The 27,314-nt window shown below is 52.4% G+C and overlaps 13 protein-coding genes across 13 annotated transcripts; 5 read left to right on the top strand and 8 right to left on the bottom strand.

The window, feature by feature from the left end:
- Positions 1–1,614: 1,614 nt before the first annotated feature.
- P170DRAFT_184470 (E3 ubiquitin-protein ligase BRE1) lies at positions 1,615–2,709 on the bottom strand. The gene is made up of 4 exons (XM_024842685.1): positions 2,299–2,709; positions 2,014–2,157; positions 1,861–1,909; positions 1,615–1,782 (listed from the first exon to the last, which is right to left on the bottom strand). Exons 1-4 carry the CDS (start codon positions 2,485–2,487, stop codon positions 1,700–1,702), a joined length of 465 nt encoding a protein of 154 aa, XP_024704758.1. The 5' UTR covers positions 2,488–2,709; the 3' UTR covers positions 1,615–1,699.
- Positions 2,710–2,798: 89 nt separating this feature from the next.
- On the top strand, positions 2,799–4,625 carry P170DRAFT_447112 (transcription factor TFIIIB subunit BDP1; the record flags this gene model as incomplete). The annotated part of the gene is made up of 2 exons (XM_024850853.1): positions 2,799–2,826; positions 2,884–4,625. 2 exons carry the CDS (start codon positions 2,799–2,801, stop codon positions 4,623–4,625), a joined length of 1,770 nt encoding a protein of 589 aa, XP_024704757.1.
- A 163-nt stretch (positions 4,626–4,788) lies between these two features.
- Positions 4,789–6,018, bottom strand: P170DRAFT_437025 (DUF1183 domain protein). Its single transcript, XM_024849271.1, has one exon. It carries the CDS (start codon positions 5,922–5,924, stop codon positions 4,983–4,985), a length of 942 nt encoding a protein of 313 aa, XP_024704756.1. The 5' UTR covers positions 5,925–6,018; the 3' UTR covers positions 4,789–4,982.
- A 186-nt stretch (positions 6,019–6,204) lies between these two features.
- Positions 6,205–7,794, top strand: mmm1 (ERMES complex subunit MMM1; the record flags this gene model as incomplete). The annotated part of the gene is made up of 3 exons (XM_024854735.1): positions 6,205–6,220; positions 6,276–6,306; positions 6,366–7,794. 3 exons carry the CDS (start codon positions 6,205–6,207, stop codon positions 7,792–7,794), a joined length of 1,476 nt encoding a protein of 491 aa, XP_024704755.1.
- A 75-nt stretch (positions 7,795–7,869) lies between these two features.
- P170DRAFT_509995 (acireductone dioxygenase (Ni2+-requiring)) lies at positions 7,870–8,912 on the bottom strand. Its single transcript, XM_024854734.1, has 3 exons — positions 8,757–8,912; positions 8,295–8,666; positions 7,870–8,221 (listed from the first exon to the last, which is right to left on the bottom strand). The coding sequence occupies exons 1-3, from the start codon at positions 8,784–8,786 to the stop codon at positions 8,087–8,089; spliced, it is 537 nt and encodes a 178-aa protein (XP_024704754.1). The 5' UTR covers positions 8,787–8,912; the 3' UTR covers positions 7,870–8,086.
- Positions 8,913–9,111: 199 nt separating this feature from the next.
- P170DRAFT_509994 (tRNA modification protein MTO1) lies at positions 9,112–11,675 on the top strand. The gene is made up of 2 exons (XM_024854733.1): positions 9,112–9,269; positions 9,346–11,675. The coding sequence occupies exons 1-2, from the start codon at positions 9,160–9,162 to the stop codon at positions 11,327–11,329; spliced, it is 2,094 nt and encodes a 697-aa protein (XP_024704753.1). The 5' UTR covers positions 9,112–9,159; the 3' UTR covers positions 11,330–11,675.
- Positions 11,676–11,771: 96 nt separating this feature from the next.
- On the bottom strand, positions 11,772–13,880 carry P170DRAFT_509993 (cardiolipin synthase). The gene is made up of 5 exons (XM_024854732.1): positions 13,290–13,880; positions 13,111–13,230; positions 12,650–12,972; positions 12,332–12,596; positions 11,772–11,979 (listed from the first exon to the last, which is right to left on the bottom strand). Exons 1-5 carry the CDS (start codon positions 13,502–13,504, stop codon positions 11,847–11,849), a joined length of 1,056 nt encoding a protein of 351 aa, XP_024704752.1. The 5' UTR covers positions 13,505–13,880; the 3' UTR covers positions 11,772–11,846.
- Positions 13,881–14,670: 790 nt separating this feature from the next.
- On the top strand, positions 14,671–16,063 carry P170DRAFT_357196 (uncharacterized protein; the record flags this gene model as incomplete). Its single annotated transcript, XM_024844205.1, has 2 exons — positions 14,671–15,714; positions 15,797–16,063. The coding sequence occupies 2 exons, from the start codon at positions 14,671–14,673 to the stop codon at positions 16,061–16,063; spliced, it is 1,311 nt and encodes a 436-aa protein (XP_024704751.1).
- A 679-nt stretch (positions 16,064–16,742) lies between these two features.
- P170DRAFT_184391 (uncharacterized protein) lies at positions 16,743–17,164 on the bottom strand. The gene has a single exon (XM_024842683.1). It carries the CDS (start codon positions 17,074–17,076, stop codon positions 16,831–16,833), a length of 246 nt encoding a protein of 81 aa, XP_024704750.1. The 5' UTR covers positions 17,077–17,164; the 3' UTR covers positions 16,743–16,830.
- On the bottom strand, positions 17,165–17,546 carry P170DRAFT_184390 (uncharacterized protein). The gene has a single exon (XM_024842682.1). It carries the CDS (start codon positions 17,451–17,453, stop codon positions 17,253–17,255), a length of 201 nt encoding a protein of 66 aa, XP_024704749.1. The 5' UTR covers positions 17,454–17,546; the 3' UTR covers positions 17,165–17,252.
- Positions 17,547–17,640: 94 nt separating this feature from the next.
- Positions 17,641–19,062, bottom strand: P170DRAFT_358837 (camp independent regulatory protein; the record flags this gene model as incomplete). The annotated part of the gene is made up of 1 exon (XM_024844318.1): positions 17,641–19,062. The coding sequence occupies one exon, from the start codon at positions 19,060–19,062 to the stop codon at positions 17,641–17,643; it is 1,422 nt and encodes a 473-aa protein (XP_024704748.1).
- A 1,458-nt stretch (positions 19,063–20,520) lies between these two features.
- On the top strand, positions 20,521–21,481 carry P170DRAFT_184404 (uncharacterized protein). Its single transcript, XM_024842684.1, has one exon. The coding sequence runs from the start codon at positions 20,760–20,762 to the stop codon at positions 21,243–21,245; it is 486 nt and encodes a 161-aa protein (XP_024704747.1). The 5' UTR covers positions 20,521–20,759; the 3' UTR covers positions 21,246–21,481.
- Positions 21,482–26,511: 5,030 nt separating this feature from the next.
- P170DRAFT_184338 (uncharacterized protein) lies at positions 26,512–26,927 on the bottom strand. The gene has a single exon (XM_024842681.1). The coding sequence runs from the start codon at positions 26,800–26,802 to the stop codon at positions 26,581–26,583; it is 222 nt and encodes a 73-aa protein (XP_024704746.1). The 5' UTR covers positions 26,803–26,927; the 3' UTR covers positions 26,512–26,580.
- Positions 26,928–27,314: the final 387 nt, after the last annotated feature.

The raw sequence follows: 27,314 nt of genomic DNA, 5'->3' as shown, positions 1-27,314 counted from the left end.
TCTTGATTGCGGTGTTCTTGAAGTTTCGGCGACACACTGTACAAAGAGCAAGAGTCTTGGGCATTCATGTCAGTGCCATGTGTATACATGCGGACGGAGTACGGAACTTACTCTGAGCATCTCATATTCAGAAGATGAGTTTCCAAGACTCTTATTCTTCCAGTTATCCAAACTCTTCTTGGTATCCGCGAGTGTTACTTTCAGGCCCTCGACCTCTGTTTCGGCTTGACGACAGGCGCTTGAGGCGTTGGCCAGAGTTGTGTCTTTGGATACGGACAAGGCCTTCAGTTCTGTAATTTGTCCCTTGAGACCGTCCATAACGATGCCGTTCTCCGTGATCTGCTGCTGTGCACCGTGGTACTTGCTAGCCATCGAGTGCAGGGCCTCCTTGGTTTCGCTGACCTGCTTCTCCATGTTTGCCAGCAAAGAACGGGTAGCTGCTTCCGATTCCTTCAGTTGCGAGACAATATCCGAACTCTTCGCGTTTTGCATTCGTAATGTCCGGACTTCCATCTCTCGCGCTTCCTTACTCTTCATGGCAGCGAAGTATTTCTGATCGGCCTTGGATTTCTCGGCTGACAACCGAGCCACTTTTTCTTCTAGGGTGCTGAGATCCGCAACTTTCTGCGAAGCCAACGAGGAGTATTTCTTGCACGCCGTTTGCATGGCCGCAAGTTCGGTGTTGAGCATGGCGTATTGGCGCTCCAAATTCTGGTATTTGGCACGGAGTTCTTCTATCGGGGGTTCGCCGGCCTCCGCCTGCTCCACTCTCGCCTTCTCGACCTGCAACCGCAATCGTTCCACCTCCGATTCCAACGACGCAATGCGAGCATTCCCGGCCTCTGCCAATTCCTGAATCTTGATGGACGCGGTCTTCTCCTGTTCCTGGGAGGCCTTGCGCATCTGCTGGTCGGCCAGGAGTTCATCACGTGCGTTCCGTATGCGAGCCAAGTCGGTCTCGGCCCGCATCAACTGGGCCTCCTTCTCCGCGATCACATTCTGCGTTTCCTCGTCCACTTGGTTGCGGTAGGCGGTTCGTTCCGATCGTAATTTCACGGCCTCTTCCCGCAGCTGCACGTTGGTGGCCTCGAGGTGATTGATGCGCTTGATCACGTCGTCGTACTGGGACCGCAAATGCTTAAACAAATCCGTGTGCGCGTAATCGTCGTCCGTGAGTTTGGTACGCTAAAACCCACGAGGTTAGTCAGCCATCGCCAGGCACGAGTAACCGAACCCACCTTGATATTCAAGTCGGTCATTTGACTGAGCAAATTCGCGTTTTCCGCCTCCAGCTTCTGGATCTGCTCTTTCTGCTTTTCGGAAATGGCGGAGAGTTTCCTGTGGTGGGTTTCATCCAGTTCGGGGCTTCGATCACCCCCGGGCGTCGCGCCATTTGCGGGCGACTGTTCCTCTCGAGCGGCGGACGCACTCCCGTCGCCTCCGGGTCGCTGAGCGCCAAAAATGTACTGCTTCTCCAACTTGGCCACGGTCAAACTCCGTGCGCGATCGAGTTTCTTCTCGGCCACCATGTATCGTAAAGACGCCTCTTCCAGGCTCTCTTCCAGCTGCTGCTTTTCCGAGAGTGCCTTTTCAAGCTCGGCGATGGTCGTCTTCTCTTCTCCCAGTTTCTTGGCCAGTTGGTTTTGCAATTCGGACACATCGGGCGATACCTTGGGCAAAGTAGAAAGAAAACGTGAGATCACGTCGCGGATATCATCTGAACGGGCCTTGAGATGCCTCTCAAAATTCTCGGAATCATCGAATAGCAAGGAGCTTTGGAAACTGGGCCGCCCTGAAGATCCATGTTAGAAACGACTATTCCGGCAAAGGGTAATGACGATCGGCGAAAATTCCACCCACCCTTGTTCTCTTCCGGTGTCCCCAGGAGGATGTTGATCTCATCAATCAACTGGTTTCGTCGGATGTTAGAATATGGACTTCGATATATACGTATATACACATATACATGTATGCATACATGTATTATGTATCCAGGAGGACATGTCGACTCACCTGTTTATACCACGAGTCGATAACACGGAGATGTTCGTTATGGTAGGTGGTAGCCTTGGACATCTGGCTCAGCTTTGTCTCCAGGGAGACCTTCTCACGCTTGTACTCCTGCATCTGTCGCCATATCGCATCCTTTTGAAATCGCTGTTCATGAAAGAAAAGAAAATGAAGTCAATAAAAACTGCCCTTCTGAAAATCGCCGCAGTGGGTTCTGCGCTCAAATATGATTTAGAGAATCCCTGGGATAATGACCCCCCCAAATGGATAGGGAAGGGGGAGACTCACCTCTAAATCGTCCTTCCAGGGCATGTCAGCGTCAGGGTGCGGCTTGCCACCACCATTGACAGAAGTCGCTTGCTTCTTCAACGGTGGTGCCGATTCATTGTTCTCATGCGTGGCGGCTCTCTTCCGGTCTTCCATCTTGACAAAACCGGACTCGGGAGATGCGACGGGGGATGCTTCGGCGGCCGGCATCAGTGGCTAGAAAGGCATGCGTAGGATAAAGCCGTCTCCACTGAGCAGCAAGAAGCCGGGAGCAGAGACCGCAACAGACTCCGACCGTAAAAGAGGACAGGGTGTAGAGATGGGGAGGTGGGAGAGGTTGAGATAAGCAAGACTTGGATGGAAGCCAGGAGGATTTTCGGCCTGCGAGTTAGCGTCGCCCTAGCCGGCCACGTGACCGCGCCCACTTTCCCCGGGGGTTCACGCCGCATCTAGACTTTTGCTCTTCGACTCTTCTGCTCTTACGGACTGACGATCCCCATCAGCGATGACCCTCCGTCACAATGAAGTCCTTCTCTAGCTCTGCCATCAGTAGGTGCTCCCCCCCTTCTGTCTCCCCCTCCGCGCTAACCTCTCCCCGTCGTGCAGATAAGTCGGGCAAGAAATTTGCCCCCAAGGCGCCCGTCCGACGCGCTGCGCCAGCTCCTCCTCGACGTCCCAGCGTTGCATCTCAGCCCTCGGCTTCACAGACTCCTCAGCCTGTGACCGAGACAGCCACCCCCGAACCCGCTTCGACAGCTCCGATCGCGGAATCTTCCGCTCCTGTCGAGACAGCAACCCCCGAGCCGTCGGCGACTCAGACGGCCAATGTGAAGCCATCTTCGTCGGCACCTGCGACGGCCATCCCGATCCCTCGCCCGACAAAAAGGCCTTCCGTTTCTGCAGCGACTCCCGCTATCTCTCATGAGGCTCCCGCGCCTTCTCAGCCGTCTCAGCCGACTCAATCGACTCAACCCTCCCAGCCCTCTCAGCCTTCCCCGCCCCCGCCTAGCGCCTCTCCTATAAACCCCACCCCGCTGCCTTCGGTGACAGATGCAGCTGAGAAACAGATTCGGAACGATGCTCCTGTGAACGAGCCTGAACAATCCGATAGCCCTAATGACCGCGGAAGATCCTTAGCGCCCGAGTCGCGCAGTGTTTCCGTTTCCGAAGCACCTACGGAAATTCGACCCGTAAAACGCGCCAAAACTACGTCAGACAATGAGCCCGCGACCACTACGGAGACACGGCCTTCGATTGAGACACCCCAGCTCATTACACCACCCGCAACGCAGACCCCGGCGGCAGAGTCTACGACGGAAAGCCAGGATAACTCCGAACCACCTGCTGCTACCGAACCGACCCGGAAGACTACGAAACCAAGGAAAAGAAAGGCACCTAAGGATGAAAGCACCGCGACAAAAACAAGGGAGAAAAAACCACGGGCCCGCAAGCAGCGCGAACCGACTCCCGAGGGCTCTGAACAAGTTGAGATCGCTCCAGCAGTTATCAAAATGTCGGAACTGTGCAAGGATCTGCGCACGGGAAAGAAGTCTAAACGAGAGACCGAACTTCGCAAGCTAGAACAGGCCGAGCAGGAACGCAAGCAGGCGGCGCAACAGGAAGGTGCAGAAGAAGAGCCGCCTGCAGTTAAAGAGAAGGAAAATGCCAGCGAGCCTCCAGTACTGGAGAGCGGGGGTGATCAATCCCAATCTGGCCCAGTGATGAGAATTGTGAATGGAGAAATTGTGCTCGATACTTCATCTCTGCAGGTTGACCGGCACGCTGCAGCAGCGAAGAGCTATGGAGACTTGGAGGATGTGGTGGAGAATTCGTTTACGCGCAAGATCAATCAGTCTACCTACGGAAAGCGCACGAAAACCGAATCTTGGGACGAGGACTTGACGGATCTTTTTTACCGAGGACTGCGCATGTTCGGCACGGATTTTATGATGATTAGCAAGCTATTCCCTGGAAGGTCTAGACGCCAGATCAAGTTGAAATTCAACAAAGAAGAACGCCGTGACCCCGGCCGCATCAAAGACACTCTCCTGGGTCCGCGGGAAACATTCGATATCCACACTTATTCGGAGATGACCAACACGATCTACGACGACCCAAAGATTATCCAGCAGGAACTGGATGAAGAAAAGAAAGCCATCGAAGAACAACATGCAAAAGAAAAACAGGCCCAGCAAGAACTTCTCCACAACCCAGATGGCCCGAACGAAGGGGCCACCGACCCTGACAAGCCTAACACTGGGCCTACCAAGGGAAAACGCAAGAGGCAAGCTAAGGACATGGGTGGTGCACAGGAGGAGATCCTGGGCACGATCGATGATTTCCCCTGATTTCGACCTGCGAACTTGACTTGATTTGGATTTAGCATACTTTTAATGAGATAACTACCGGGGTAGTAGGTGTTATTGGCGTTGCTGATGTATACACTCGATTGCTTTAATTGGCACGGTGGGTTGGGTAGGAGTTTTCATTTCTTTTTCATGGGGTTGGCTTTGAGTTATATTACTACTACGATTATATCCTGCAGTGGCTTGCGACGTTGGATCTGCCTTGTGTTTGCAAAATCGTCGCCACTCGGGCTTATGAGGTATTCCCTGAGAATCCTCCATTCCCATACAGGTGTTTCATTCCACCAGTGGGTCAGGTTTTAGATATAGGATGCAATGACAATGTCTGAGTTGAGATTCTTATCTGCGCCTGGTTGATCCAAACCCAGTACTTGTGGTAGTAGTATCAGAGAATCGATACGAAGGCGACCGAGAGCTGCCTTCTCCTGGGTCATACGACTCATTCCGTCGTCTGGATGGCGGCGAGTGTCGCCGTGAAGAATTGTAAGCGCTTCGCCTTCCATACTCGTAACCAGCTGCGCCACCTCCCAACGCGCCGGTCCAAAAGCCAGGTCTCCATCCACGAGAGCTATCAGAATGACTGCTATACGGCGGCGGAGGATCATAGAACGGGCCTCCTCCTCCCCCTCCTCCACCGCCACCGCCATCACCACCAAATCCACCCCAGCCACGGCCAGGTGTTCGACGTCTCCGATCACCTTGAGCACCGAAGCATGCATCGAGCATGACAATCAAGACCCAAGCGACAAATCCATAGAATAGCACGCTCCCTATTACCGACAACGCCTTCTGCCACTTATGTCGCGCAATGCCCTCGGACCAATTGTCGTCGTGTTTTCGTCCGAACTTTTTCTCACCCAGGTCCGTCAAGAGTAGCCGGTATTCGACGCCACAGCTTCCTTTCAAAACCCATGGGTCGTCCGCATTCCGGTATCCCTCACAGATCACGTCCGTTGAGCCTAGTTTCAACTCGGGTGGTAGCGAGGCGGTACAGGTCCACTGAACGTCTTCTTCGTCATAGTCGTGGCCGGCATTGGTGCAACGCATTATTTCAATGGGATACGAGTCGCATATACGCTTGGAGGGTCCAACACATTGTAATTGGGGAATTGGAGACACGCGACGAGAGGAGGTGAGTCGATCTCCCCGAAGCGTCAAAGTCTGGACTTGAGAGAGTAGAATGGCTTTGTTGCCTGGTGGCCTTTGCGATGCGCCGTCATATGAGAGTACGACAGCTGGAAGCAGAGCTAGGAGAAGCTGTAGATGGGCTGGAAGATGCATGGTTAGTGAGTGGCTAGGCGTTAGCTTCCAAGGACCATCGCAGGCTAGAGATGCTGTCGAGGTGAAGAAGGACGAAGGACGAGGAAGGCGATCAGGACAGGTCGATTTAAGTCCCGATCAGGCAGGTCGGCGCTAGTCCGCATTGGGCGGCTCCAACTTTCTTTGCGATTTATTAATCTTCGACCGATTGTCCTTCTCCAACATCCCGTGGGGCCCGTAAATTCAGCTTCGGGCGTGGCAATGGGTTAAGCTCTCCTGTCGACTGATACCGCGCCGGAAAATGAATTTCCAGCAACGTACGATCAAGTTTCTTTTTTGGTCTTTATGAGCTCTTGACTGACGAACTGCCAGCTGAACCCTCGCCCGTCCCGGCTCAGTCCTCGTACGTCACTCGGTTCAAATCCCCTTTGTCGTGTCGCCGAAGTTAATGGAATGCCTTAGGTTGTCATTTACGCAGGGATTCCTCCTCGGACAGCTCTCCGTTGTACTGTTGATTGGTGCTTTTATCAAGTTCTTCATCTTCGGCGAAGCACCGCCTCCACCGTCTCGCGGCCTCCGCTCCGCAACACATCGTCGCTCTAATTCGATCTATACCATTTCACCGAACGATGGAGCTGGTGCCTCCAGATCATTAAGAGAAAAGCCCTCGACCTCCAACGTCCTTCGTCCTGTCCCTTCCTCGTCAACCAACACTCGCTCCATCCTTCGAAAGACCTACTACAGCGCCATTCCTACAAATCCTCTGAAACATGGCCGTCATAGGGTCCATCACTCCTCCCATCAACCGGAATCATTGGATTGGTTCAATGTTCTGATTGCCCAAACCATCGCCCAGTACCGACAAACCGCGTATCTTCTAAAAGATTCGCCTACGTCATCGATTCTTAGCTCGTTAACAGCGGCGTTGAACAATCCCGAAAAGAAACCTGCATTCATAGACAAGATCGCGGTCACGGATATATCTCTTGGGGAGGAGTTTCCGATTTTCAGCAATTGTCGCATTATTGCGGTGGATGACCCCAATTCCGACGGTGGGAGGCTCCAGGCATTGATGGATGTTGACTTGAGTGATGACAACCTCTCGATTGCAATTGAAACCTCCTTGTTGTTGAACTACCCCAAACCATGCTCCGCAATCCTCCCAGTGGCCCTATCCATATCAGTTGTTCGCTTCTCTGGGACATTATGCATATCTCTTGTGCCCGCATCTACGCCTCCCCTCGACACCCCATCTCCATCGCCTCCCCCCCCTGCCGACGCAAACGGCCGGCCCGGAAATAGTTCGAAGAGAGCCGACCCTCGGTCCTCCAATGCACAAGGGGGCGATCCAGAGGAGGGTCCACAGAAGACCGGAACCCCGAAGAGCAATGTCGCGTTTTCATTTCTCCCGGATTACCGGCTTGATCTTTCCGTGCGCTCACTTATCGGCTCGCGTAGCAGACTCCAAGATGTGCCGAAGGTGGCTCAATTGGTCGAGGCTCGAGTCCATGCCTGGTTCGAAGAACGAGTCGTTGAACCCCGGGTGCAGGTGGTAGGGCTACCGGACCTATGGCCTCGGATGGGCAGAACAGGAGTCCGGACAGGCGAGGACTCGGAGACTGGCTCCAACGGAGCATCTCGGTCCGCCATGTCGGCCGACATGGGCAACCCTCTTCGGGACGATGAAAGCGACCGAGAACCAGAGGGCCTTCGGTACCGAGGAGGGCTGGGAACGCGGCCGCCATTTGACAGCGCTTCACGCTCCAGCAGCTTCAACGTTGAAACCGGAGGGTTCCGAAGTCACAGTATGACTCGCGAGCACAGTGCCGGGGGCATGAGTGATCCATTCCATATGCCGGGCTCGATGCCCGACGGTGCGATCGCAAACTAAGGCACCTTGGTGTTTGCATAATATCCAAGGGCCGGTTCTGAAGTCTATATAACGATTTAAAGAGAATTTGAGCTTCGAAATGAATCTTATTATGTAACACAAAGGTGGTCATTTTAAGTATGAAATGAAAAGTGTGTCATAATATCATCGCCTTGATATATACAAAATCATTGGGATCAGTCCCGTCATTCAAACAAAAACAAAATCAACCAAATAGGTGATACGAGGGCATCAATGCACAACATTGTAACCTGTTCATAGTCACTGACCCGCCAATCATCGCATATATTAACTAGTTTGCAGCAACAGCGGGAGTAGAAAGAGTCCCGAGATACGTCTTGCGATGCTTGTTGTCATCAACCTCGTCGCTACGGTTCAGGGGCGTCCACTTAGGCTCCTCCTGGAAGAGACGCATAGCCTTAACATACTATCAAGAGTATTCCATATCAGCAACCTTCCATCCAACCATCCCACCAATGTCTCTAGGGGGAAAAACTCACGTTCTTGTCATCCGTCGTGAAACGATGGTAAATACCAGCCGGAAGGATAATCAGATCATCCTTGGACAGCCTGATGCGCACCCACTCGTCCTCCTGGCCGCGGACGTCGAAGTAGCCCTCGCCGTCGCGGATGTACCGGATCTCCTCGTCCTCGTGGAGATGCTCGGCAAAGAACATCTTCACCTTTGACTCGTACACGTCGCCCATGGTCTGGGGCGAGACGGTCACCTCGTCGCGGTTCTTGTATCCGCGCTCCGCGGCCAGGGCATCCACGATGTCAATGGTAGGGCAGTGGCGGTAGAGGACGCCCAGGTTGGCGAGGTAGGATTCGGAGACGGGACGACCGGAGTCGTGGGGCTCGCGCTGGTCGCCCTGTTTTACGAATTGAATCAGCGATTTGCGGTTGGTACTAGATTATGGGATACTCGGGCTACATGGTTGGCAGGGACCACTTGAACTTACCGGCTTGTTATCGTACCAGTATGCCTTCATGGTGGATGGTATCGCTTGGAGCTGATCGCAAGGGCTAGAGTTTGATGATAGAAGAGACAGAAATGGGCGCTTCAGAAGGCGAGGGGAGATATAGAGCCGAAAAAAAGACCCGCGGGGTTGCGAGAATGAGAAAATGCTGCCCCGCAATTGGTTCTTCGGCGATTGCGCAAGAGTCGCGCAGATTACGTCAGCCATGCCACCGGCCAGCGTCACCGCCTTCGGAGTTAAGCCCGGGCATTAGTGCTCGGTCACGTGGCGCGGAAGAACCGCGGACTTTTTTCTTTTTTGTTTTCGCGCGACTCCGACGGATGATTACTCGCATACCTCCTGCTGTAGGACAACTTCGTTTGGTTTTCCCGCCCAGGATCCCATCATGCTGGCCTTTCGATCACGGTCAGTGGCTCTTTTCCCACGGAGCTACTCCGTGCGTCCTCGGGTGACGAGGACTTTTCGTGGCTTGGCCACCGTTGCCGAGGGTGCTCAGTATGTTGATCTTCTTTCTGGTTTACCAGACCGCTTACCGCCGTATCGGGAAGTACTAACATCCTGTCTGCGATAGACCCTACGATGTCGTCGTCATTGGTGGTGGGCATGCCGGCTCAGAAGCCTGTGCTGCGGCAGCTCGCTCCGGCGCCCGCACGGCGCTAATCACCCCGTCGCTCTCCAACATAGGTGTATGCTCGTGTAACCCGAGTTTTGGAGGAATTGGCAAGGGCACAATGATCCGGGAGGTGGATGCTATGGACGGCGTTGCAGGGCGCATCATCGACAAAGCCGGCATAATGTTCCGGTTCCTCAACCGATCCAAGGGTCCCGCTGTCTGGGGGCCGCGCGCCCAGATCGATCGTGACCTGTACAAAGGATACATGCAGGAGGAGCTTCAGCAGACGGACGGGCTGAGCATTCTGGAAGGGAAAGTGGCGGATATCGTGATTTCGACAGATGGGATGGAAAACAATTCGGGGCCGGCGCAGGGCAAGATCGTTGGTGTCAAACTCGAAACCGGGGAAGTCATCCCGACTGGCCGGGTGGTTATCACGACCGGGACTTTCTTGGGCGGAGAGATCCATATTGGCCTCAAGGCATTCCCTTCGGGCCGTATCGGCGAAGCTGCTACTTTTGGGCTGAGCAAATCTCTCCGCGAAGCTGGCTTCCAACTTGGTCGGCTCAAGACCGGAACTCCGCCGCGACTGGACATGAAAACGATCGATTTCAAGCCGTTGGAAATTCACGAAGGAGAGTCGCCTCCGCAGCCGTTCTCGTATCTGAACAAAAGAGTGCAGGTGGACACAGAAGATCAGCTTCCTTGTTGGATCACGCGAACAAATGAAGCCACCCACGACATTGTCCGGGCCAACCTGGACAAATCGGTGCATATCCGCGAAACAGTCAAGGGGCCGAGATACTGTCCTTCTTTGGAGTCGAAGATCATCCGGTTCCATCAGAAGAATGCCCATCTGATCTGGCTGGAACCGGAAGGGTTCGCGCCCAATGAGGTGATATATCCGAACGGAATCTCCATGACCATTCCGGAGGATGCTCAACTTGCCATGTTGCGGACAATCCGTGGTCTTGAGAATGTCCACATGCTCCAGCCAGGCTACGGCGTGGAATACGATTATATCGACCCTCGCAATCTCTGGCCCACTCTCGAAACCAAATTGATCAGCGGTCTTTACCTTGCTGGACAAATCAACGGCACCACTGGTTACGAGGAAGCCGCTGGACAAGGAATCATCGCTGGTGCAAATGCCGGCCTGGCCGCCCAGGACCGAGCACCGCTCACCCTCAGCCGGGCAGACGGGTTCATCGGCATCATGATTGACGACCTCATCACCAAGGGTGTGTCTGAGCCCTACCGCATGTTCACAACCCGCAGCGAATACCGCATCACGACTCGGTCCGACAACGCCGACCTGCGTTTAACGGGCAAGGCGTTCAAGGCGGGTATCGTCTCGGACAAGCGCTGGCAGCATTTCCGCGACATTGAAGCGCAAATCAAAGAGCTCACGGCTCTCCTTAACAACACCAAAAAGACCGCCCACGGATGGAACCGCCTCGGCTTCGAAACTCGCCTCGACTCTTCCTTCCGCTCAGCCCTGGACCTTCTCTATGTCAAGAACATCACCCTCGACTCGTTGATCCCCCACATCGACTCGCCCTCCGGAACCACTTACACTGCTTCCTCCTTTGCCTCCGAGATCAAAGCCCGCGTCGCAATCGAAAAGCACTATGAGCACATGGCCGCGCGCCAGGAGGCCCACGCCCGAAAGTTCCTGCAGGATGAAGGACTTCTTCTCCCTGCTGATATGGATTTCCAGCAGGTCCACGGTCTCAGTAGCGAAGAGAAGCAGGCTCTTGAGCGCGCCCGACCTGTCAGCGTCGGCATGGCGCGGCGCATTGAAGGTGTCACCCCAGTCGGAGCTCTGCTATTACTTCCGTATGCACGGAGGGACACTCCCGTGGCTCCCGAGCCTGTGACAGAGCTTGATGCCGACACCGAGAACCTTGAAGTCGCTCCAGACACTCAGCTGGGCACTTGAGAGAACGAGGGTATAGAAACATATCTCTTTTCCTCTCCTCTTCTCTCTTCGTTAAGACTAATAACCATGCATCTTACGGCGAACTTGTACGACTATCGATTATTTTGGCTCTTTTTGTGGGATTTCAAATAAGGATCAGCTCACGGCGCATCAGGAAAGGGAAGGGAACCCAGCATGGAGTCAGTCGATTTCAGAACGACGTACTCATCCAGACTCGCCAGGGGCTTTGTATCATACTAATCATGTATATTCTTCGGTTCTTTCTCATTTGCACTGAACATACTAGGAATCTCCCGGTCTATATTTTCATTTATATTAGCGAATTAAACTTAGAGAAGGGCCAACTACGTTCAAACAAGACACTGCATCTCATCCAAGGAGAAAAGAGAATCCTAAGGTAGAAAGAAAGAGATCAGATACGCTTTCCTGGTTTGACAATCATCCGATCAGTATGCTATGCTGGGTGTGCCGTGGCAGTCTATATACACATGGTACTGTACAACTCGGACTCGATAATCTATGAAGACTTTTTGTTCGCGCTGGCTCTGGCAATGCGCTTCTGGATTTCTTCCTTGGTGAGAATTTTCACGGCATTTCGGGAGAAGACGTAGCTCAGGCCGGACCAGAGGGTCGTTGCGGCAACGAGGTACCTGGATCGTCAGTATCTTAAGGATTTGAAAGGGAAAAAAGAAGACAACAACAGCAGCAGAGAAGAGAGAAAGGTGGTGAGCAAAAAAAAAAAACAAAAACATACAACAGCCGGGATTCGCTGGTGGTCACCCACCCAACTACTAACCGGCCGGCGTGAGGCTTAAGTACGGCTGAGCGGACGGGAAGCCCTGTTCTCCTCACCCTGTGGTCGTATGTGCTTGATAACACTGAACAGTGGCTTATACCGCCCGCCTGCTCATATGTGGTCCTTGCTAAAAATGCAAACCACAGCAAGCAAGGAAGGGAAACACGTGCTTTTGAACGCAGGAAACCATGAGAAATTGTACTTACTGGAAAGCGGTCATTGCCTCCTTCAGGTGCCATGCATCAAGGAATGCCTCCGGAACCACAGGCATAGCGATGGCACTGCCAACAAGCAGAAGCTGCAGGGCCGTGTTGATCTTCGAGATTTCCGTGGGCTTCACTTCTGCAGATGGCAAAGAGAAGTCCCAGTACCGGGCCATGGTCTTGGGTGGCGGAAGAGAGATCCAGCGATAATATATAGCAGACAAGGCGAGACCAATGTCTCGACCTAGGATGATGACCGCAAGCCAAACTAAGAGGTCCCTGTTAGCGTAGCATGAGAGTTGGCCGAAGAGTACAACGCACCAGGGATGGACCCATTGACTGCCAAACAAGCGACACCGATGGTCATCAGTAATTTATCAGCCATTGGGTCGATGATCGTGCCGACTACCGTCTGGAGGTTATAGCGCCGTGCAATATAACCATCAACGAGATCTGTGATGCCAGCATATGCAAAGAGACCCAGTGCTGCCGCATGGTGGTCGTGTACCAAAAAGTACCCCACTAAGGGAGCAGCGACCAAACGAGAGAAAGTGAGAATGTTGGGCACGGTGTAGATGTTCTCATGGGTGGTGGGTCGCGGTATCCTGGAGAGAATTGGCGACTTTTTGGGGTCTGGTTTAGAGCTGGACCCAATTAGTTGTGAGAACCCCAATGTGCCGAGGAGCATTTCGTATGAGCTCGTTTTTTTCGTATAGTACACGACGGCATATATAAAACAGTCGAAGTCGAGACAGAAAACAAAAAGAAGCCTGAATACTCACCCACTAGGAGCCTGCTGATCCGATTCCTTCTTATCCTCCAACAGCATCTTCTGCTGATGAAATCCCTGTACCCAAGGGGATAATGCCCCGGTGCAGGTCAATGCGTTCTTCGCCAATGGTCTGATATTTTGTCAATACCATTCTAGTTCACAATTCCAATACCGATGAAAAGAACATACCGGTGCTGCAAGGAGCGCGAAGGTCTAGCTAATGTAAACATCGAAGAGTAGCATGACTCAACTGGCCGAACCCCTTGCCAACTTGTCCGCACGGCAGAGCCATGGGCAATGGGGATGGATTTCATCCCATTTAATAGGCGGGGACAATATTGCCCGGATGCGCGGATAGGCGCTACAAGAAACGGACTCGAGACCATGGTGAACCTTGGCCGCATTAATTCAAAACGGAATGAATGGGCAGCTTAGAATGACGTCGATAGAAAAAGCAACGAGGCGTAACGTGAGCTGTACTGTGCCGAGATGCAAGTGATCATCTCATGAGCCGCTGGCAAGGTGCTGGAAATGAAAAACAGATGAGAAGATAGTGGCAGGACTTCTTTTCTGTCTGTTGCAGTAGCCAGAAGAGAAGGAAAGTATGAATCGATGATGGCCTAAGCTACCCCAAGTGCTGTAGATGTCAATATAACCGAGGGGACCAAATTCTCCGACTTGCGAATAGCCGAACTGCAGAGGTCTTTTGAGCTAGGAAAGACGCAAGTAGCAGATGAGTCAGGCAACTGCCATCCACAGAGGAATGCAATTGAGCCCGACGAGTGGCCGAGGACGAAGGGACTATGAAATGCAAAGAGAAGAAGATAAACCGACCAATCGAGACCACTCGAGACCCCGTGATTCGGGGACGGCGTTAACGGAACATCCTTCTTCCGAGCGTATCACGTGACATTACACACCGTCACATGCCGCGCCATGGCTGCCTGTTCTGTCAGGCCCGCCATGGATGCTTCTTCGGCAGACGATTTACGATCCAACTATAAATAAGCATAATGACCCAAGCCACACGCGTGGGGATGATGCATAATCCATGGAAGACCATCGCAAGATCTGGCCGGTTTCATCATGGTCTGCTACCATCGACATTCCCCCACTGCGCTACTGCGGATGATCAGCGTAATGACTAGCATCACACCCCTGGTCAGAAAACCATGAATCGCATCACCAGCCATCGAGAGAAAGGAGAAAATCCCCCAAACCGACAAATCAGAGGACTGAGACAGAAAAAGGCAGTAGACAGACGCAGCTGACGGCGCGATTCACCAGGTCGGCGCCGCCTCGACTCATACTCCTGTCATCCTCATCTGACTTCTGGCGGCTCGCCTCACCTGATAAGAGCAGCGCAGATGTCCCCAACTTGCTGTCGTCATCATAGAAATCGCTCCCATAAGTGATGGCTTCCCTGACACAACCTCACGTTATGGATTTCGTCAATCTCCTCGCTCTCGATTCAATATAGGATGTGGTTCTCGTCAACCACGCCGCCATGGGAACCACGCCGGATGATAGTGACAGCACCGAGTCCTCATCCGCCTCCAAAAGACTCACCATGGCCATGGTGACAATCGATCGCCCATCAGTTGCGCCTCCAGTGAGGGTTCCCGCTCCACCCGCGTCCGATCCTCCATCCTCCAGACGACCCAGCACCTCGCCCGGCAACTCGGAGGTGATTGCAGACCCCAATATCGCCAACCCTCGTCTCCTAACCAACCGAGCCTGTATCTACGAACGCCGATTACCAGGCGATGCCTACATCACCGCTCATGTGCAGCGCCTGCAGCATGGCTTCTACGCCAGCTCGGCCGTCTCCGACCATGACTCCGATCACGTTGACTTCCTTGGCATCAATTTCGTCTTCCACTCGCCCAACACCATGACGCATCGCTTCAAAGCAGCCACCATCCGCGCTTCCATCCACAGCAGTCGCGACAAATCCTTGTCCTCTGCCCCTGCGACCCGGAAGCCCTCCCGACGCTCCAGCTGCTCGCACGACCACCGCACTCCTCCGCGCCCCCGCAACCCGCGCTTCCTGAAACACGCACCGCACCTCCTCTACGGCGCCATGTCGCCGGAGACCCTGCAATGGAACTACAGCCTCGCGGGATCGATCGGGGTAGCCCAGTTACCACTGATGGCCAGCCTGTCGCCGTCCGGGGGCATGAACGGTCGATATCGGCGGTACGAGATGATGCGGATCCAAGGATCGGTGCGATCGCTGAAGAGCCCGCGCGGGCACAAATTCGACGTCGAGGCCGGCGAGATCGTCTGGACGCTCGAGGAAAACAGTCTGCAGCGATCGGGCCTGCCGCGCGAGTTCACGTTCGCCATGCTGATCCAGAAACCACACGCCGACAGCCGCGTGCGATTCAGCCTCGACATCGACCCCGTGCTGCAATTCGGCTGCTGCACCTACCCCGGCTGGTGGCTGGACATCCCCAAGTATCAACCCGCGCCTCGGCGACCGCTCGACTTTCGAATCCAGGTCGGCCAGCGGTTCGAGCCCATCACGTCCTCGAAGGGATTCAACTTTGCGACCCTCGAAAGCTCCTTCGACGACTACGTGCACATGCCCGGCCGGAAGTTCTCTTCTATGGTAAGTCACTGCAGAACCCAACCCAGCCTAGCCCCGTCCCCAGCAGGACAGGTCCCTGATGTTCCGCGAAACAACTCTGCAGATCTCCCCCGACGGCGGCGGAGTACCCCAGGATGACAACGAGATCCGGCGCGACGTCACGCGCGATCTCAGCATGGTCGAGCCGGTGCGAGGGCCTGCTCGACCTCCCTACTCCATCGAAGCGGGCCAGCTGCCCCTGGCCGCTGCATTCCCCGGTAAAATCCCTGTCAACCAGGCTCTCGTGCCGATGGTGCCTGGATTTGACCCGGGGTCGTTTTCCATTCGAGTTTTGCTGGACGACAAGGACGACGACAAGGAGAGCAACTAACCCGTCCTGTCAGACTTGGACTTGACCATCAGAGTTGATTTTTCATTCCCATCACCTAAATCACCCCGACAGACAGACAGACAGACTATCAGAAACATCCATGCCCATCCCCATCTCCACCAGCATCAACGTCAAACAATGACCACTAGCCTTCACTTGTACCTGTACCTATATCTATTAGCACACCCTTCATTTCAGCGAATGACCAGTTAGCATTAAATCAATTTGAATAGTTAATTCTCATGCACACACTGTCCTCACCATTCACCACTCACTACTGCTGAGATCGAAGAATTCCCATCGGTAGATCACCGCGGTGGACCCTCCCCATCCGATCCCGGGGATCGGTCCACCTCCAGAATGATCTGCAGGATCAATATCTACTACCCACCATGTAGGTACACTACCTACCTAACGATCTATCAATCGATGACAATTATACCGGTATAGAAAAGAAAGAACTCCTTAGAAATATACCCACCCAGTCACTCATCCATGGAGCTGTCGGGAAAGAAAAAAAAAAAGTGCACTCCACCGGATCGCGGGAGTGATGTAGTATCGGGCCCAACTCCACCACAACCACAACCTCAACAAATACTCCGTCCGTTCCAGACGGGTCCGATCAGGTTACGGTGACATCAGGGACGGATTGAAAGATCATAGAATGAAGGAGCAGTTGGAAAGATGGAGTTACCCCGGTCGCAGAATAATCAATTGATCCCCGATCTTGTAATCGATCATGTAGAAATTGCTGCTAAACTAGCGAACTACCAGCCAGCGAAAGATGAGATGGAGTGCCATGGTACCTCAGCACGAGCCCATTGATAAAGACAGAACAAAAAAATCCGGAGTAACAGCAAGACAGGTAAAACTAAGGCCGAAGAGAGTGGTAATATAACGAATGAAAAGAGAACCTGGAAACCTGGGGGACAAAAGTCCTCCCACAGACAACATGCAATGAAAAAAACCGACAATAGAATTCGCATCAAACCAAGGCCAGTGGGCCTAAACATCAACTTTCCTGATGGGTATCCCAGACCAAAGTCCACGGCTTTCCTCCCGTATTTAACAAACTGTAAGGATATGACGATTGCAAAGTGAAAAGAAAAGCAGAACAAAAGCGATAACGATAAAGATAATCAGATAGCCGCCCCAGACCGTGCCACCCAAACCGACCCATTTCTCATAATCACATTAAAGCGACACGCACGAAAGAAAGAAAGAAAGAAGAAAAAAAGAATCGTTCCCATGAGAATAAAAAAAGAGAAAAGAGAAAAGAAAAAAAAAAAAGGACGACGGCAGGGGAATAGATGTTGGTAGGGTCATCGTAATCATCGTTGCGAAAACAGGAAGACGTTGCGTTGCAAGAAATAGAAAAAGCCACCAACATCTCCTCTAAGAGCACGGTTTCATCGAGTAATCAGCCACAGAATGTATGTATAGTCTATTTCCCAGGTTGCCGCCGTTTCGAAGAGTGAAAACATATGTGAGAAGCAAAGTAAACGAGTGAGAAGAATTGAATAGAAGAAGAGGAAAATAAAAAAGAAAGAAAGAAAGAAGAGCGATAAAAGGGTATTTTATACTTGTGGCTGAGCCGGAGCTGCCGTGGTCCAGGTAGAAACTGGGTAAGTGGCATGAGCCGCCGGATTGGTGGCGTTCACATAATACTGGCTCCTGTCACCGTAATAAGGGGTGGGGATTGTATTCGACTCCCGACGCGGAATGCTGGAATCAAACGCAGCCATGCTGCGCTGGTCAAAGGACGGATGCGACGAGGCATCCAGTTGACTTGCCAGACTGAAACTGCCGCCGCGCGAAAAGGTGGCAGGAGTCGACGGATCGATTGGAGAGGTAGCCTCGGTGGCCACGCTTCGAGAAGAGATCGAGGATCGGTAAGCCGACGGGCTGTGATCCGACTGGGAGCGATTCCGGTCACTCAAAGAGCTCGACATGGCCGTATTGATTCCCGAGGGGATTGAGGAAGACAGGGGATTCTGGCCGAGCGGATCAAACCCGGTGCTGTATTGCGTAGGGGCCCGGAAGTGCGGGTAATCGTCCGGCTTATGCGGAATCTGAGTAGGAGGCGTAGGCGTAGGGAGGTACGAATTGGGGGCCTGTACCGAGGGGAGCGTCCCTACCATGGAATATCCAGTGATAGGTGCCGACTGCGGTGGGTGAGTGGCAGTGTACGGTGCTGGCTGCATGTAAAAGTCCGGATGAGCATTCGGGATGCCGTATCCTGGGGGTGCCACCATCTGAGTACGATAGCCATATAGAGCATGAGACGGGTCGTTTGGATTCTCCAGCGTTCCCGTTTCCAGGTCGTCGATAGGAGCCCGAAAGCTTTGCTTCTGCGTCAATTCCATCCGAGGTCGGACAAAGCGTAGTTCATTGTGTATGGACGGCGGGCTCAAGTTCCCATGTACCACATCGTTCACACTGTAGTATGAGACCAGGTGATGCGTCACGCCCGAAACGGTCACGCTCATCGTCTTTTTGACCAACCCGGAATCCTTGAAGCCGTATGAGTCTACCAGAGAGCCGACCAATGCGCGTTCCATGTCACTCTGCTGCGATCGTTCCCCAAACGCGCCCGTCGTCGGGGGAGAGAAGGCGTGCGCGTTGCTGTCATGTCGGGGATAGGGCTCCCCCGGTCTCGTCGGAGGGACCGGGCGTCGATTGGCTTTCTTCATCGCCCGCTTCTTCTCGCCCGGCGGGAAGGGCTTTTCGAGCTCTCGGTAGACGAGAAAATTGCCCAGGATTCGACTCGGGCTCCAAGTCACGCCGTCCGTCCATCGCTTGATGCCCGACGAGTTTTCCTCGTAGATGAAGACGGTGCCGCTGCGGACCAGCTGGGCGCGTTCCCGATCATGAGGCCGACGGGGCACATGATGAAGCACACCGGTCAAACACGCCTCGAACAAGATCAGAGCGTCCTGCGTCGTTGCGACATAGCCATAATACGTCGGCTCCAACATTGACGGCGTCCCGTTGACCATCGTGGTGATTGTTGCTGTTGTTGTTGTTTTTTTTTTGTTTGCGGGCTTGAACTTTAGTCGAAAGGGGTCAGAGAGGTAAAATCAATCAGAGTTAAGACCGTCGCCGATCAAGGTTTCCCAGCAACGCGGCAGCTTAAGACACGCAGATTGAATCCCAACACGCAGGGGCCAGGAGGGAAAATCGCACGTGTGCACACAGACAAGAGGGAACAAAGTAGTCGCAGCCGCCCAGAACGTGAACACCAAGAGAAAAGAAATCGGCGAATGGATTGGACTGGCAGCGAGACGAAGCGAGGATTAAAGAAAAATAAAATAAGAACCGGGAGGGGGAGGCAAATAACCTCACAGGAAAGAGGGAGCCTCCCGAGGGTAGAGTCGAGAGGATGACAGGTTGAGGAAAAGCTCACGGAGGGCGTGAACCAAAGGACAGGGTCGATGGTGGGAGTTTAAACCCCCCGTCGTCAAGAGTTTAAGATTACCCAGTCTTGGGCGCCCGGATCGACAGGCAAGCACGGGCCCGTTCTTTCCCAAATCTTCGTTGAGGGACAGGTTGGATCTGGAGAGAGAATCGCCTGGCCCTAGTCGAAGGCTGGGTCGACTGGAGCTCTAGTTCCACGGATGGCGATCGGATCGTATGGGTTATTGGGTTGACTAGACGCCTCAACCACAGGAAAGCTGCGGTAATTCCCAAGCTTCAGAAACTTGCCTGACTTGAAGAGCAGCCGCCCGACTGTTGGAAGCAGGTATAGGGAAACGCAATAAAAAAAGAAAAGAAGAGCAAAGAAAAAGAAAAGGTTCGAGACAAGAAGTCAATCAATCAAGTTGACGATCCACGATGAGAGACAGAGGCAAGAGAGAGAGAGACCAGCTCAGCTTACGGATGAGCTGTTCGGTGCCTGTTTCGGAGGAGGAATGTAAGCCGATTTATCCACACGGGGATTGACGACAGCCACCGGTGCCATACGAGGTGGGAGGAAAGACAGAGATCAAAGGAATGAAACACGATGGAGATGGAGATGGAAATGGAAAAGATATTAAACGTCACCAGAAGGAGAAAAGGGCCCAAGAAAAAAAAAGAAAAAGAAAAAGAAAAAGAGGTAAATAATAATAAATTAGGAAGCTTCACATCGACTCCTGCAGGGTTGCTTTTCTGAAAAAGTAAGGTAGGTATTGTAATTTGTAAGCCCTGTTTTATTTTGTATTCTTTTTTTTTCCCGGCCTTTTTTTTTTTTCTTTTTTTTCTTTTTTTTTTCTGCTTTTGCCCTTTTCGACAAGATATGCTTCGATATGAATGATTTTCTCTTTGGGGGCAGAGGGTAGGGGAAAATCAATCAGAATAAAATAATAGTAATAATAATAATCATAAGCCCCTTTCCTGATGATGATGATCGAGGGAGCCGATTAATTACTATTATTATGATTATTTTAATAATAGATTTTTTTCCCTTCCCCAAGGACCAAAAAAAAAAAAAAAAAAAAAAAAGGAAAACAAAAAGAAGGAATGGACGAAAGGGCAGGGAGTGCGGGTTGCAGGGAAAAAAGGGCGACGAGAGAGCGACAAGCGCAGCGACAGCGAGAAGGCGAGCCAAAAGGCCCAAAGCCAGACCGTGAAGAGCGACCGGCGCAGGCGGGGCGACCCAGGGTGGCAGGCCCGAGCAGCGCGACGAGAGGGCCCGACGGCAGAAAATGAGGATGGGATGGGATGGGTGGGTGCAACTAGTGATTCCAAGGAGCAGGGCAACGCCGGAACTCGACGGTGGATCTCCATCCATGAGGCCGTCGCGGACCCATCCTGTCCTTTCATGCATTCCAATGGAAAGCTGAAAATGGTCTGGAGGCAACGTCGATTTCGGGTGATTTTAGGGGGACTGGGGAACGTCACAACTTTTCTCCCTCCCCAGCAGGATTATATCATGCCTCGGGCCAGGCGAAGAGAAGGGCAGAGAAGGAAAAAAAAAAAAAAAAAAAAAAAAAACATCTCCAAGCTTCAACCTTTACACTTCAAACTTCATAGAGAAACAGGTAATGGAAATCACTGGATGGACTTACTGAAGAAACCAAAATCCAAAGAGCCAGTGGGGATGACAGAAGCAGGTACCCCGTTTCACTTTTTGCTGGGGGGTGATTTTTTTCGTTTCCTTTTTTGGTTTCTCTGGGTTTTGGAATTGCTGGTAACTACCTAACCTTAGTACGGTAGTAATGACGTTCTCTATTTTTGCGTTTTTTTTTCTTTCGTCTGAATCGTTCTTCCGATATAGTTTGTAGTTGGTTCCTTTCTGGCTGAAGGTCCTCCGGAACTCGTTCAGAACTCTTCAGGAAACACTGACAGCATTCGGCGCGTCCAGGTAATCCGATCTATGCAGTCGTCTGAATTCAGAAAGGAGGGGAAGAGGGGCAGTTTCATCGAAAAATTGACCCGCGGGGGAGTCTAGCTTTGGAGAGCGCGATGCTTAGCAGGCGTGTCCCGGGTCGAGGGGAGGAGTTTGACGGGCGAAACGAGCGGCCAGCATCCAGCAGGAGATCAGATTGAGTTTGCGGAGGGGAAAAGAAACTGGCAGGAGAGAAGCAAGGCGGGCGTGGTGGGATGCTTAAAAAGAAGGGAGGAGGAACTGGCGGGAATTAGAAGCGGGGGAAGGGGGAATCGCACGCTGGACGATGGGGATGGGCGAGGGTAATGGTGACGGCGACGGCGAGGACGAGAGTCCTAACGATGATGGGATTATGAGGCTTCAGGAAATAAGCGATGGAATGGAATGCCTCCCGGTATGGATGTATTTGTATACTGGCGTGTACACGCTGGACGGGCTGGCATGGGCATGGGTATGGATCCCCAAGACTCGTGGCCGCCGGCGAGAAGGGCCGAAGCAAACGAGCTGGTCCGGCGTAGGTAATAATAAGGATGAAGCCAAAGGCAGCTAAGCGGTTTTACTAGTTTAGCTGGATAGTCTACTCCGTCCGTCATGGCGATATCAGAGATTCTCAAGAGCACATGGTGTTGATTTTAGTGCCAGTATTTTAAACTACTCCAGTGGACTCTGGTAGGTACGGAATCGTCATCGGCCTGGTGCCATGGATGTCCAGGGGCGTGACAGTATCGGTGGGGCGTTTTTATTGGCAATCCATCCACCAGGGTGGTCGTTTCTTTTCTTTTCTTTTTTCTTTTTTTTGTTTTTTGAGAATTTGTTTTTCCGGTTGGGCAAATAATAATTACTGTACTCCGTATATCAAAAAAGAGAAACCGGAGAAGGAGGGGGCTGTGTGGTCACTAGGGACTGTTTACTCCGGAGTTGGTGAGCCTGCGAAAAGGGTCCTTTTTTGGGAGGGACCAAATTAAAAACAATCAAAATAATAATCAAAATAATAAATATAAGAAGACGAAAAGGCCAATGAATGCTGCTCGATCTATCCAGTATCAACACTGGCTTACGGAGTAGATTTTAACTCTCCACCTTACAGATGGGGAAGCATATCTCAGAAGCTCCAGAAACTATATCGCTGGATCTAATCAGTGGTGGTTCTTTCTTTCAACGTAGCCCTTCCCAAGTCCTCTAGCTCCGTTCTTGCCCCAGTCTCCCTGATTTCCTGGCCACTTGATCGGTAAAAGTTCCTCCATCTTCACATTCAACACGATACCATTCTAGGGACCCCGAACCACAGTAGCGCGCCTACGCCACCGACCCGTACAGAGACCGTAACTCCGTGCGGCGGTCCGCCTCGCGATGCCCACGGGTCCCAGACTGACTCCCCCCCAAAGAAAAGGACCCAGCGCCTTTGAACGGGGACTTGGAAGAACTTGGACATGGACTTGACTTGATTCACCCTGACCGGACTTGCACCTGAACGTGAACCTGGGCGTGAACTGAACTGAACTTGACCGATTGAGGGGTTGCCTGCAGGGTGGAGCCCCCCCCTCCAAGCCCATCCAACCACGGCTGCGCCCCTGACGAAGAATTGGCGGCAAAAGATGATGTGCACCGGTCATCAAGTCTCGGGCAGCCCCAGCCCACACTAAATTCCTTAGTCCCAGGTTCCAGCTCGACTGCCCCCCCTCCTCCTCCCATTCATTCATCCACTCGGTCATTCCTCGCTCTCGACCTTTGGTTGATCAAATCATCGTCCTTGAATAACCGGGAGGCGGTCATTTGCTGGACCGGTCCTGACCTTTTCGTTCGTCTTGCCTACTACGGAGGACTACCTTATTCATTCCATTCTCTATTCTCTATTCTCGTCGTAAATAATACATGGGAACCAGAAAGTAGAATACTCGAATTATATCCCTCAGGTCCTTGGTCCATGCGTTTGCCATCTACTCCGTACCCTCGTTTGGGTTCGATGTGACTTTTCTTTAATTTAAATTTAATCTATAGCCTATGTATATCCCGTACACGTAGATTAAACCCATCAGCCGAGAAGGAAAATGATTTTCAAAAAAAAAATGTTGAGTCAACGGTCGCCTAAATGCTCGGATTTGCAATCGCAATCTAATAGTGACGGGATGTTATTATTATTACTAGTATTATTGCATAGTGCAATGCGGGCCAAGAAGCCCATTGGTTCCAGAGAAAGAAAAGCCTGGAGTACGGAGGAGAAGGGAAGAGGGAAAAAAAAAGAAAAAAGAAAAAGAAAAAGAAAATACGCTGTAAAAAAAATAATAACAAGAGGGATAGGGCAAGGCGCGAATGACATAACAGAACTACTAGTCGCAGTAGTTAAAGAGGAACTAGACGCTAGACAAACGATGGACTGTACGGCGAATGTTTTAGACCCTACGCAAGACTCCGTAGTAGTACAGAGATGGAGGAGCTCAGTCCAGGCTAGTCGAGTCCACCCGCCTCGAGATCGGGAATTCTTGGAGCGGACGAGAATAGGCGACTTCTGATAGTGGTCGAACCAATTTTCTGACTCCGTGTTGTTGTGGTCACTGGGGAGGAATCAAGACCGGAACCCCAATCGGGCAAAACGCGGTCCGAGCTCGACAGGACTCGCCGTGTCATGTCCAGTCCAGTCCAGTCCAGTCCGTTGACAGCCAGAATCAGAACGAGGCAGACACTGGCGGAGAAGGTCTTGGGACCTTTGGAATCTTTGGACCTGGCGAACCGTGATCCCGTTGGTCATTGACGGATGAAATATGTCGTCCGGCGGTCAGTCGTCGTCGTCATCGTCGTCATCCACCACAACAACGCCCTCCGTGGTCCGGATAGACAGAAGGATGATCGCGGGCCTTCGTCAGCTTCCAGAAAAACCGGTGACACCGCAAATGAGGGTCTGTGACGAGTAGACGGGATCATTGACTTGCGACCAGGTGCCCGACGGCACAGGGGGACTGTGCGTTTGCATTATTATTTCCTGGCTCGCCATGGCTTTTTTTTTTTTTTTCTCTCTCTCAGTCTGATTCCGCTGTCTTCCGTCCCGTTGATCGGAATGCCAATGTGCAATGAATGTGATTACGAAGGGGGGGAAGGGGAAAGAGAAAAAAAAAAAAACAAAAACAAAAAAAACCTGGCATTTTCTCCCATCTCCCATTCTTCCAGTGGTCGGACGTGCCGAAGCGGTCCTTCCCTTTCCCTTCGCCCTTCGCTCTTTCCCCCGCGGTGGCCAGTGCTAAACAGTTTACCCGCTCGAGGTCCGTGCAGTTGGCTGGTCCGGATGCTGGCAGCCTCCCCAGGAAGTGGAATGATAGACGCCAGAGTTTCGAATGGCACCGCGGGAAGTATATCTACTTTATACCCTAGGGGTTAAGATGGGGGCGTGAAGTATAATTTATATATAGAATACAAGCAGAAGGGAAAAAAAAGGTTATCGCTATTGTTCCCCGCAAATTTAATCAGAGGGGAATTGGGTGAGAGGGCCTACGGAATCTAAGGTTTCCTAGGGCTGTTTTTTTCTTTTCTTTTTCTTTTCCTTCTGCCTAGGCGAAAAAAAAAAAAAGAAAAGAAAAGAAATCGCCCAAAGTGAACTAAATTAAAACCAAACTCTTGTCAGGGTGCAGGGGTGCCATTCTCTTCTAAGCTTATATTGGACACTTACGGCGAAACCTTCGCGGGAGATCCTCCGTAGATCCAGGCCATGGCAACTGGTGTCCTGGTTCCTCCGAATTGACTTCCTCCGGCCCAGTGGCGAAATCGGTTAACCCTGGTCAAGGTTCTGGGGCCAAACGAGACAGGTCAACCGGATCCCTTTTTCCTTAGATCACAGGAGGCTCGACAGGCAATTGTACATGTGACTGGCCTTTTTTAGCTCGGACTGTTCTTTCCGAGCACATGAAATGATTATTTATTTATTTTTGCCTGAAGGACCCCCCCGTGAAAGGCTATTCCAGTCCGATTGGCAGGTCCCGACAAAGTGGGTGAACAGTAGACGATCTCAGTTGGCGCGTGCTTGTCGAAACTTAATTTCTCCATGGAAAGAACTGCCCGGGTTGGAAAGGTTTACTTCGGTCAATCCGTCTAACGGCATTGAAGGATGATCGGTGATCGGGGGAGTCGTGGGAGATCTAGATGACCGCGTTTCTTGTGTAAGTCCACCGGTGTCCAGACGCAGTCAAACCGGTCTGGAGGTGAGCAGCTCGAAGGGTGACGGCGTATGTGAAGATTCCCCCTCCCTCCAATCCCATGCCGCGGTCAGGGTACACAAATCACCCAGGTAAACGAGAAGAATGGCCCATCAGGTGATATCATGTTCCCAACACGCGGCGCGTCATGCAGAGAATTCCCAATCTGTCTTCCAAACGCCCGGGTCGCTCGAAGGCCAAGCGACCTCGAATCTTCGTATCGGGCCATGTAGTACGGAGGTATACCGAAGGACAATCTATCTAACTTTCTTTTAGAACCTGATTTCTGCCGAATGGAATCGACGTAAGGCGCGGCCCTTATATTGCATGCAGCTGCAAAAACCAGGGTGTGGACGGTGGAAGGGCCTTTTGTTTATTGGCACTGCATGCATATCACATAGTCTGCTGGTCAAGTGAGAACGGCATATGCAATGTTGTTACAGGGATTAGCCCTCGGACAAGGTTCTGCCACATAGGCAGGTCGAAGATCTGCACTCGCGACAGAACTCTATGGGATCTGCAGGGGGGAGAAAAAGGGAAACGCAGGACTGATGCTTGAGATTGAATTTGCGGAGAAGGGGAGGCGGAAGGGGGAAGAGACTGGAGGGGCAGGAGGGACGTTCGTCACAGCGATGCGTGAGATTATTGCTTCCCTTCGCCACCGTTGGCTTGAATCCTTTCCGTGTTCCAGGTCGACAGCACGGCGACTGGAAGTCCGTAGTCCGTCCGCATTGTACGATGGCTGCTCGTACGCCTCAACGTTCGCAGTGAATTGCCCTTTTCTGCTGACCACCGGACCGGCTCACAGCCACCTAGTAAGCGAAGCGTGACTCTTGGTCGGAACACTTTTGGACCACGAGTGTACGGAGTCGAAGCAGACGAACCAATCGATAGTCGAGTCTTGGTGCAATTTCCCCATTCGGAGAGAAAAGACGATCCCGTTGTACGCTTCGATCGCCTTTTGCTGACTACCTTACCTTACTCCCCTGACCACCATCGACGGCGGGCCCGAGAATCATCGGCGAGGGAGAGAGCGAGAGAGAGAAAGAGAGAGAGGGAAAGAGCCAAGAGACAGCGAATTGGCTCTTTCTGTGTCCGCGTCTACGTCTTGTGTCTCGTCTGCTGTCTTGTCTTGTGTCTTGCCCACCGATGACCGGGAGCCCTTCGTATCCGAGAAGGAAGGAGACCATTTCCTACCATTTCCTCCTTCCTATCACGATTGAAGCCCTTTCTCTTGAGTGGGCGATGGGATGATCTCCACCGCAATAATAATCACCATCGTTTCGAAAGTCCGTTATTCCCGACGCTGCCCTTTTTTTGCGTCCACCCCTCTTTAATTTCGACGCGTCTTGGTGATTTGCTCAGCCTCGACAGTCTCCAGTGGCGCCACGGACGGTGAACCGTAGACTTGGGCCAGGACCGGCAGGCCACGCTAAGACACTAGTTTCGATAGGGAGAGTAGAGTGCTGATTCCTTTTTTTTCCCTCCCTCCTCTGGGTCGCATCCCTTGGGGCGACAGTGGCAGACGCCATGTGGACGGTGATTGGGGGTTGCACATCGGGGATTGACGAAGTGGAACCGGAAGTCCCAAGGATGGAGGGGCGCCTTGGCCATTAGGTAAGCGGCTAAACCGCGATCAGAAGGAGCGACAGGAGGGCGACTTTCTCTCCCAGTCAGCGAGCAGAAATCCCGCATGGACTTG

Source organism: Aspergillus steynii, assembly GCF_002849105.1.
Source record: "Aspergillus steynii IBT 23096 chromosome Unknown P170scaffold_4, whole genome shotgun sequence".
In the NCBI taxonomy this organism is placed as follows: Eukaryota; Fungi; Ascomycota; class Eurotiomycetes; order Eurotiales; family Aspergillaceae; genus Aspergillus; species Aspergillus steynii.
This window is presented reverse-complemented; position numbering and strand designations above follow the sequence as displayed.

Bases quoted from the DNA above. Each gene is read 5' to 3' on its own strand.
- P170DRAFT_184470 (XM_024842685.1), bottom strand. From the start codon at position 2,487: ATGCCGGCCGCCGAAGCATCCCCCGTCGCATCTCCCGAGTCCGGTTTT. The intron at 2,158-2,298 runs GTGAGTCTCCCC...TTTCATGAACAG, and splicing joins CCTGGAAGGACGATTTAGAG to CGATTTCAAAAGGATGCGAT. The intron at 1,783-1,860 runs GTGGGTGGAATT...AGGGCGGCCCAG, and splicing joins GACACCGGAAGAGAACAAGG to TTTCCAAAGCTCCTTGCTAT.
- P170DRAFT_437025 (XM_024849271.1), bottom strand. From the start codon at position 5,924: ATGCATCTTCCAGCCCATCTACAGCTTCTCCTAGCTCTGCTTCCAGCT.
- P170DRAFT_509995 (XM_024854734.1), bottom strand. From the start codon at position 8,786: ATGAAGGCATACTGGTACGATAACAAGCCG. The intron at 8,667-8,756 runs GTAAGTTCAAGT...TTCGTAAAACAG, and splicing joins ACTGGTACGATAACAAGCCG to GGCGACCAGCGCGAGCCCCA. The intron at 8,222-8,294 runs GTGAGTTTTTCC...TACTCTTGATAG, and splicing joins TCACGACGGATGACAAGAAC to TATGTTAAGGCTATGCGTCT.
- P170DRAFT_509994 (XM_024854733.1), top strand. From the start codon at position 9,160: ATGCTGGCCTTTCGATCACGGTCAGTGGCTCTTTTCCCACGGAGCTAC. The intron at 9,270-9,345 runs GTATGTTGATCT...TGTCTGCGATAG, and splicing joins ACCGTTGCCGAGGGTGCTCA to ACCCTACGATGTCGTCGTCA.
- P170DRAFT_509993 (XM_024854732.1), bottom strand. From the start codon at position 13,504: ATGCGGCCAAGGTTCACCATGGTCTCGAGTCCGTTTCTTGTAGCGCCT. The intron at 13,231-13,289 runs GTATGTTCTTTT...ACAAAATATCAG, and splicing joins TCGCGCTCCTTGCAGCACCG to ACCATTGGCGAAGAACGCAT. The intron at 12,597-12,649 runs GTGCGTTGTACT...GGGACCTCTTAG, and splicing joins AGTCAATGGGTCCATCCCTG to TTTGGCTTGCGGTCATCATC.
- P170DRAFT_184391 (XM_024842683.1), bottom strand. From the start codon at position 17,076: ATGTTTAGGCCCACTGGCCTTGGTTTGATGCGAATTCTATTGTCGGTT.
- P170DRAFT_184390 (XM_024842682.1), bottom strand. From the start codon at position 17,453: ATGTTGGTGGCTTTTTCTATTTCTTGCAACGCAACGTCTTCCTGTTTT.
- P170DRAFT_184404 (XM_024842684.1), top strand. From the start codon at position 20,760: ATGGGATGGGTGGGTGCAACTAGTGATTCCAAGGAGCAGGGCAACGCC.
- P170DRAFT_184338 (XM_024842681.1), bottom strand. From the start codon at position 26,802: ATGGTCTCCTTCCTTCTCGGATACGAAGGGCTCCCGGTCATCGGTGGG.